This window comes from Fistularia commersonii, chromosome 1 (assembly GCF_037954325.1).
Source record: "Fistularia commersonii isolate RoL2024-O1a breed Wild chromosome 1, RoL_Fcom_v1.0, whole genome shotgun sequence".
In the NCBI taxonomy this organism is placed as follows: Eukaryota; Metazoa; Chordata; class Actinopteri; order Syngnathiformes; family Fistulariidae; genus Fistularia; species Fistularia commersonii.
The window spans coordinates 25,756,899-25,765,864 of NC_141284.1; the positions used below are offsets into that span (position 1 = coordinate 25,756,899).

General features: G+C 40.0%; 1 protein-coding gene across 1 annotated transcript; it reads right to left on the reverse strand.

Moving 5' to 3' along the window:
* Positions 1–1,093: 1,093 nt before the first annotated feature.
* On the reverse strand, positions 1,094–6,601 carry crip1 (cysteine-rich protein 1). The gene is made up of 5 exons (XM_086156783.1): positions 6,435–6,601; positions 3,233–3,327; positions 2,642–2,699; positions 2,196–2,240; positions 1,094–2,056 (listed from the first exon to the last, which is right to left on the reverse strand). The coding sequence occupies exons 1-4, from the start codon at positions 6,472–6,474 to the stop codon at positions 2,200–2,202; spliced, it is 234 nt and encodes a 77-aa protein (XP_086012909.1). The 5' UTR covers positions 6,475–6,601; the 3' UTR covers positions 1,094–2,056; positions 2,196–2,199.
* Between the last annotated feature and the right edge of the window lie 2,365 nt (positions 6,602–8,966).

Consider the following 8,966-nt stretch of genomic DNA (forward strand, 5'->3'; position numbering starts at 1 on the left):
TGATTGATTGGCAGACTATGGCTGGATGGATAGATGACACAGATAGTTGTGAAGATTATATTAAATTTCTGCCAATTTTACAATTAAATGTTCAGTAAATTCACGCTTAAATAGGCAGACAGGCACACTGGGAGTGTGTTGTGTTGGACGTGTGTATGTCCGTTGCCACGGCAACAAGCAGCCGGTAAGAGAACAGCGGCGGAGGAGCATCAGCGGGGCGGAGCAGCTGGAGGATCCGCCAGGATCGAGGGGAAGGCCCGGGCTGCCTCCACCCACAATGCACCACGGATACCAGGGGGGAATCCGTCGATAGACTAAACAGGTAGGTCACCAAAACAAACAAAATAAAAATACGCTCAACCAAAAATAGCTTTACAATTGTAGAAGCCGGAAGGTGACCGTCCACTCTGGCTAAAGAAGAAAAAAAATGCTCTTATTTTGTGCTTTTTATATGTCACTTTACACCGCAAAGTTATAACCACAATGCCATGGGCGAATGTTTGACTAAACCAGCTTGGGTTTGTCTAAACTTTCGAAAGTTTTATGTTCTTTCATTTTTTTTAACTCGTCAAACACAGAAGCAGATGCTAAGCTCAGCTAGCATCAGCTAGCATCAGCTAGCATCAGCTAGCATCAGCTAGCATCAGCTAGCATCAGCTAGCATCAGCTAGCATCAGCTAGCATCAGCTAGCATCAGCTAGCATCAGCTAGCATCAGCTAGCATCAGCTAGCGAAGGAGTGAAAACAGACTCGGGTCACCGCGCTTTTCCTCTCAGTTGTTGTTTATCATTTTTGTAAATGTTAATGACATGAAATAAAATAATAAACATACGTATGTAGGTATGTATGTTATTTTTGAAATGATAAAAATTATTGAACAAATGCTTATATTCTGGGGCACGTCATTATGACTTGTTTAGTGAATGGAAAACCATTGGGGATCAAACTGAGGGCTGTGACCCGTAGCCTATAACTACTTAGTCTGATTTTATGTAATTATGATACTGATTATATATTTGAGAAAAATAAAAAAAACACACATCCGCTGCCCAGTAGAAGCAGGCTGAAAAAAGGTTTAAAAAGTCAGCAGGGCTCCAATGCAAAGATCATTTATTTCAGCATTATTTTTATGAAATAATTCTGCAAATTATCTTCGGACTGACATTGTTTCACTCCAATAACTAGGATCTTGTGGTTTCCGTGTGGAAATGGAGTCAAAAGCACAATGCAAGGAGTTACATGTGTCACATGTCATCAGATCTTCAGTTTTCTGAGGAAAGGCAAAGTACAGTAAGATATTGAGAGACTTTTAGAGAGTCCTCAGACTAAATCTTAAAGCCAGGGTCTTTTGGGTGATCGGAAAAATAGAAATGTTGACATCTGCTGGTCCATTCTTTCAGCTGAGGAAGCTTGCATGATATATTTGTCATTTGAAAAGCTTTAGACCATGTGGTGAAATTTTCTTTAGGGATATGTTTTTTTACTGCATGTTGCGCATGGACTTGTAACTTTTATAATGGTTTTGGATCATAAAAGTTTATGGCTATTGAGTTGAAGGAAATTCATGACTTTACTGCCACGGAGAAAGATGGCCTGCATGGAAAAGAAAATTGTTTCTCTTATGTCGTGAGACTTTCCAGTCAGAGGTTTGGACCTGACGTTCTAGTTCAGGAGCTCATTAATCTTGGTAATAAAGTATAATAGACAGCATGTAAGGTTTATGGCTCAGAAAATAGTGAGATATGTTGTTTAACCAAATAGAGGCAGACCATTTGTGCATTTTTAATGAGTCAGATTTAAGAAACTTTATTCAGTGAATGACAATATAGTCTCAACTAAAGGAAATACTGCCAGAAAAAAAGTAAAAATACACACTTTAAAAAGATATTTAATCAGAGTGGACACCCTAAACAAAAGAAAAGTTTAAAGGAAATCCACTTTGTTTCTTGCAATAATACAGAATCATTAGCACTAGAAAAGTTCATTTACTGTTTTTGTTATTGTAAATGGTGGGCATGCTGGTTTCCTGGCAACAGCTCTGTAGCCGGTCTGGAACCTGACAAAGAATCAGAACACACACATCACATGGGGACAAAGTACAATGGTGTGATAGTTCATAGTAAAGATATTTGATGATGCAAACAAGTCTTGTGGGAGGGAGGAAGTGAACAGGTGAAGGATAAATGTGTGCTTACCTCTCTATTTATAGGTGTGGCTCTCAGCTCCACCACGCCCAAATCCTGAGCGGAACCAACAAGGGGAAAACATGAGTGAATTTGGTTTCAGCTTTGCACTAAAGCAAGGATAATATCTTGGCCCATGACACAGATAAAGCCGTGTGAGCGAAGGTGACAGAGTCTTTTTATTTCTACGGCTGTCGAAGGCCTTTTTGAGGTCTCGTTGTAAAGGCGCCATGAGCTTATTTCCTCTGTAAATTTGCATTCGATAGATTTTCATCCATCTTGTTGGGACCGGTTTTAAACGGGGGCAAGTGGCCTCGCCGATGACAGTGTCTCATACAGCCAATCAGAAATCAGCATGTAGGCTGTACAAGGTTAAAGTGAAATTGTTTCTTTTTGTGCATTTTTAGAAAACAGTTAGTTGTTTCTTACGGTTTCTTGTTTTTATTGACATTGCTTACCTCCAGGTCCAAACAAAGCGCTATAACAGGGATTGTGACAGTACGGTTTGCCTTCATGCTGTTGGTGACAAAGTTGTATAGCTTTAGTTATACAGTGTAATGTTTAATATTTAGGAAATACATGCAATGTATAGCTTTGAATAAAAAACAATAAATGAGGTTCTGTTGTTTTTTTTTTAATTAAAATGTGCCTGCTCTTAATGATGATATATTAACTGAATGAGAAACAGTTTTGTTGATTGTATTGAAAGCTTGGTTTAGATTCCTGCGTCATTTCATCACTCCCTGTATATCTCAACTTTTATTTACATTTCTGCTCTGCTGTTTCTGTAATACATCAATTACAGCATAGGAACACTAGATGGCGGTGGTACTTTGATTGCAGCTGTACAAAGAGTTTTCATTTACTTCCATCAAAAGCTAGGTAAAAAGCAAACTAAAATTTAAAAACTGAAATTTAAACTAAATATAGTAAGAGGACTTCAGGAACTTGAACAATGGATGAGTTGAAACTTAGTATCCTGATGCAGTGCGATCTATGTTTCAATGTACTCATTAACAGTGTCAATTATTTACTCTCTGAGCTCTTACCTCAGCATGGGAGCCTGCAGCCAATGTCTTGCTGCACTTCTGACACCTCAGACAAGGCCTGTGCCAGTCCTTGCCCAGCGATGTCACTCTCTCGGCTGCCAAACACATGAAAATACCTTTTTTTAATAACCACAGCCTCCTGCCGATAACATCTGTCCGCAGATAAACCTTAGAACATATTTTGGGTGTGGTGCTCGAGGGAAAACGGGACTGAAGACTCTGTCCTCATTTCCCCCCATAAACTTTGATATGGAATGCCTTTACTGGTCTGCAGAAACGCCCGTCATGACGATCGTGAAGGATGTTTTTCATGTTTCTCATAGACTTTCATTGCAACTCCCATGGGTGGCAAGTAAACAAAGCAGCAGGTGATGAGCAACAATTACTGGGTATCTTAGAGAGTGCAACGCCCCAAAAAATGGAGAAGTGTAATCTGAGGCTATTTGTTGCAAAATGATGGCGCTACTGAAGACGACGATGGCACAATTATCACTCGCTGAGTTTGAGGGCGTGGAGAAATTAAAATAACTCAATAGTAGCTAAACAACAATAGAAGGATGTCGTTTGACACATTTCTTTGTGAACTGAAAAAATAGCATGACATTATGTGACTGAGAATGGAAAATGAGAAAGTTGCCCCAGGCGTGGTCGGATCAGCTCGGTGAGATCATCTCAGGAGAATGTGGTAGTCTAATTACTGTGCTTGAAAACCAATAACAAAACTAGTGGACCCAGCAAAAGTTTGACCATCGCCTGTTTTCACCCACAATGGTCAGATCATTGTAAAAGTCCAGTGCAATTGTTCAGTGAGATGTTCTGCTTTACGATTCATTGCGTATAGACCTGTAAAGCTTTTATAAGCAATTTATTTGACATGATAATATGTCAAGAAAAGGAGGGGATAGGGGTAAAGGGGGGCGACGGACAGGAATAACTCAATCTGCCCTGTGCATCAACTGACCGGCGAGTTATGGACACGGTCCAGTGTACACAAACACACAAACGTGAATGGAAAAACACACAGTGTTGGGAGGTGGTTCAACTATTCACTTAATTCCATCCCAAATAAGATTCATGGAGAGGTTACATAACTATCTTGCTATAAAAAGTAGCTGATAATGCCATTTCAAACAGTTCTGAGTTCAGAGAAAGGTCTTTAGTAACCCACGCTTAATGTCACTGATGAGAATATTTACCAGTTTCCAAAGCACACAGTAGAATACACGCCTACCGGAAATTGGTTAAAAAGACTGATGGGTTAGAGTTAACCCTCTGTATTCTGTAATTAGATATTATTCATGGCACGTTGCTTATTCGAATGGGTTAGATTTTGTCAAGGAATACTTTACCAAATGTGCTTGTTTTTATTCCCTCCATGAATATTTGACGTAGCCCAACAAACGGGGGAAAAGCCAACTATTTGAAGGGTTACAAGTTTTGTTCAGTTGCTACCTGTTAAAGTTTGCTGGTCTCAGAAGAATGAGAAAGATACTCAACAACGACCTTTCAATGATAAAGTCAGCCATGTCAACACAAGCTAGTGCTTTTATATCTGAAGCGAAAATGCTAAACCGTTGTTTGTAATATTTTGTGTAGCTGCGAGAAATGGCTTGCTGGGAAAGCAGTTTTTGTACTTTTACACCGAACACAAGGTCATCGATTCCTTTGCGTGTCTCTGCAAATGTAAAAGTACTGCTGGATATTGGTGGCTTAGCTTTGCGTAAAGCCTTGATGCAAATCAGGTGTAAAAAAAAAAAGTGCTTCCTTCCCTGTTGATGCCCACTGACAAGTTAAATCTAGTTCTTAAATGCAGAAACAGTTGCTCCCCAGTTACATTTAAAACTTTTTAAATCCTGATAGACTACTTTCTAAACTTTTATTTCACCCGGAGCATTAATATCAATGCATCAATGATAATAAATGAGAAATCACCTTGAGATTTTTTATGATTTCAGGAGAATTTGACACATTGACAGCTTTCCTGAAGACGTTAATGTTCTTCAATTTGCCTCCAACGCTTCGATAAAAAACAAACCAAAACAAAACACTTCAGTCTAAGCATGACTGCCGGACTCAAGGTTTTTGTCTCTGGATCAGGACCAGATTTCCTCTGCGTCATTTTCGACAGGCAGCAGTAGCCTGATTGTTTCCATCTTTAATAAAGCTACGCAAAGTAGGTGGAGGGGAAATTGGCGTCTGCTAGGTAAAGCTGTAGTATTAAAAAAGTGTCAGTTTGAAACCCATCCCAGAAGTTTAGGAAACATGGGAAACAAAGAGCACTCAATTATTAGCACCAGGCATCTTCCCTCTCGGTTACATTAAGAAACTATTTACTTTCCCTGAATGGAAAGTGCACAGTGTGGTTGACAAGAGACAGTCTGACCAGACAGAAGATAGAAAGAAAGGATTTAAAAAAAAAAAGGGCAATTTCAAAGTCCCCTCATCCCACAAAATTGCACAAAATTGATAAAATTGGATTCTTTTTTGGAATATAATTGGAGTTATTCCATCCCCTATATTGAAATAGTTATCATCTGTGCAAGAGCAGAGACCCAAAGCTCCTTCCTGAGTCTATCTGATAATAATATCACTTGCAGAGAGCATTTGAGGCAGCCACATTGTCAAATCTGCAAAAATGCCCAAAGTTACATAACCATCATTTCAGGTTAAAGAGCACTTTGCATTCATATGCTTTAAAAAACGCCAATTTCAAACATTAACCTACTTTACCTTTTGTCATATTCATTTCAATAATAGATGGCCCTTGACACTTTTCTTTCGCTGACTTTACATGAATAAAACTACACAATAGTGAGTGATGAGTAACTAAGCAACAGAATCACATAGATAAGGCTGCCAGCAGCTGACCTGCACTTTATCGTCTCTCTAAGGTAAACAGCGTACTCACAGCGGAGTGAATCCGTACGTTTTTGAATGCTTATTTTCCAAACTCAAGGCTTGTTCACTTGAATCTACTCGTCTGACAGGACACACGCTTGAATGCATGCTTTTTGTTCTACTGAAATATCAGCTTGCCCGGTCGACCGTTAATCTCCTTGTTTCCGAGGTAACGCTGCTCAACCTGCCTGCACCTGTGGTCGACAGCAGCGTGCCGTCCGCAGGAAGGAAGGGGGCTTATTTGCAAGAAACCTTGATTTGACACAAATATGAAAAAAATAAATAAGCAAATAATTAATCTTACCGAAGTAAACTTCCTTCTGGCAATTCGGGCACTTGGGCATTTTTTCCTTTGGACCTGTGTTTGTTAAAAGTGGAAAAAGGCAGTGACTTTCCGGGGTCAGGTCAGGCCGCGTTGTATGACTGAACTGCAGACGGCCACTCCTCTCGGTATTTATACCTCCCAGGGAACGGCGCGACTGAAACTTTTCTTCTTCTTCCTCTGTGTTTTTTTTTCTTCTTTCTGACAGTGGGAGAGGCTTCAGTTACATTCCACCTACTCTCCTTCTCTCTGTCTCCCCCCCTCTTTTTTTTTCTTTACGAGAGAAGTGAAAAACACCTCTGGAGTAGTTTTACTAAAGATACAAAATTAGTTGAATTTGTTTATCAGAGCCGCGGTTGATAGATTTGTTTTTTTTGCCCGTTAAAAAAAGTATAACATATACCTAACATGGAAACTAATAATCAGAATCTGATTCAGAATCAGAAATACTTTATTGATCCCCGATGAAATTGTGTGATCCCAGATGCTTCGTACAGAAATAAATAAATGAGATGAACAGAAATACATACCGGTAAATGAAGATATTAAAATTTAAGTGGTGTTAGGGTTTCAAATACATAAGTTGCAGGAGAAACAGCGTAAAAGATCAGATACTGAAAGACCTCAGCTGCCTCACTAAAATATCAGTAATGTCAATGCCCACTGAGGGAAGGGTCACTTGATGCAAAAAGGCGCATTTATCTCGTGATGAAACAAATGTTTCATCACGGGAGGATCGCGAGGGACGACCCGGCCCTCATCCACGGGACATGAAACCACGTAACGTGGTGGCACTGCGGTGAGCGCTTCTGCTTCGCGGCAAGAAGGTTCCTGGTTGGATTCCGACAGGAGGCCTTTCTGTCATGGAGTTTGCAGATTCTCCGTGTGGGTTTCTTCCCAGTTTCCTCCCACAGTCCCAAAACATTTGAAAGGTTCATTGGAAAACCTGTGAATGAGGGAGTGGATGGTCGGGTGTGTCTGTATGTGGCACCGGGATGGACTTTGACCAGTCCGTGGTGAACCCCGCGTCTCGGCTTTAGCCACCCAGTGTCCCTCAGCCCAGGATAAATATCTGGATAATAAATAGATAAATGAATGAGTGTCAATCATCGGCTAAAGCCACACAAGACTCTGGATCTCTTCGTACCCAGGCGTATTGTTTTTGTAGTTTTTTTTGTCGTGGTTATTTGTCATTAATATTTATTCGATTTCATTTCTACTTCACAAAAGGTGTTGGATGTCGGAACATTCAGTGAAAACCACCCAGGTGATTGTCTCGATCATGAGCGGATGGCTATTTGGTAAAGATTAAAAATCTGTATAGTATGATATGAAATACCATGAACATTTGCTACTATCTATCAGCACTTCAACATTTTCAAACTTGACTATAGAGAGGTTGGAAATCAGTCTCTGCTGCTTCATAAATCATATTTTTATTTGTATTTTCATAGCTCTTAAGAATGCAGCAATACAGTTTGGCCAATTAAAGAGAGAGAAATGTGATAATTCATATCACCTGACAGACAAACCGGAGTCAAGATTTATCTTGAACTTTAAACTGGTTCACATCTCGCGGGTCACAGGAAAGAACATCTGATTAGGGGCGGGAGTTTTAAAGGGTAACAAGTCTGCAGGCCAACAGCTGAAGCCGAGACCTAAGCGGATAATTACTGGGATGCATTTCATGCAATGCTCTGCTAATTAATCTTCAGAGGTCGAGCAGAATACCTCTGTGGAACCAACGTTGAATTATTAATCCTCCGCACAAAACCCTTTCCTTTGTTCCTCTAAGCAGGCCTAACTCCCTTTGGCAACATTATCATGCTGTTTCACAGGCACTATTTACACAATGTCTTAGTCTTTGGGCAACCAAAAGCAGCATTAAACAAGATCTTAATTGCGGTGTGCTTATGGATATCAAGAGCTTTATTCCTGATTTCGGACACTCCAGTCATCGTTTATGTAGATGGAAACCTCAGGGCCTTTGTCTAAATCAGTCAACTCTGATCACTGGAAAAAAAGAAAGAAATGCTAAAAGCGCCACAGAAATGATGGATATTATGTATATGAATGCTAACTTTTGCACGGACCTGGTTGTCAGCCCTTGTGTTTAATCAGCCTGCTAAAAGATGTGGGCTCTGCCCTTTCAAAACCACCCAACATTCATTCCAGTGGGCTTTTTCAGGTGGTTTTGGGAGATTTTTTTATTATTTTTTTTCCCCCCATGGTTACGGACAACACTACCAAATGTTTTAGTACTGGAGACACACATTTTTCATTCAAAGCAGAGCAAGGAGTTGTCTGTTGCCATGCCTCAGTCATTCCTTTCAGATTTGTGAGAATGGAATTTGTTGCCACGGTAACCCAAAATTGACTTGTTCAACACTTGTCAGATTTTCACACTGTATATAAAATAAGTAATTGGTTTCTATGCAATAGCCCGGTAAAATCCACTTCTTCATTTCCAAAACAAAACTGTTTCAAATCCGGAGCTGAATTTTTGCACTTGTT

Coding starts and splice junctions, on each gene's coding strand:
- crip1 (XM_086156783.1), bottom strand. CDS start 6,474: ATGCCCAAGTGCCCGAATTGCCAGAAGGAAGTTTACTTCG. Junction 3,328..6,434: donor CCAGAAGGAAGTTTACTTCG/GTAAGATTAATT, acceptor TGTGTTTGGCAG/CCGAGAGAGTGACATCGCTG. Junction 2,241..2,641: donor CGCTTTGTTTGGACCTGGAG/GTAAGCAATGTC, acceptor GGTTCCGCTCAG/GATTTGGGCGTGGTGGAGCT.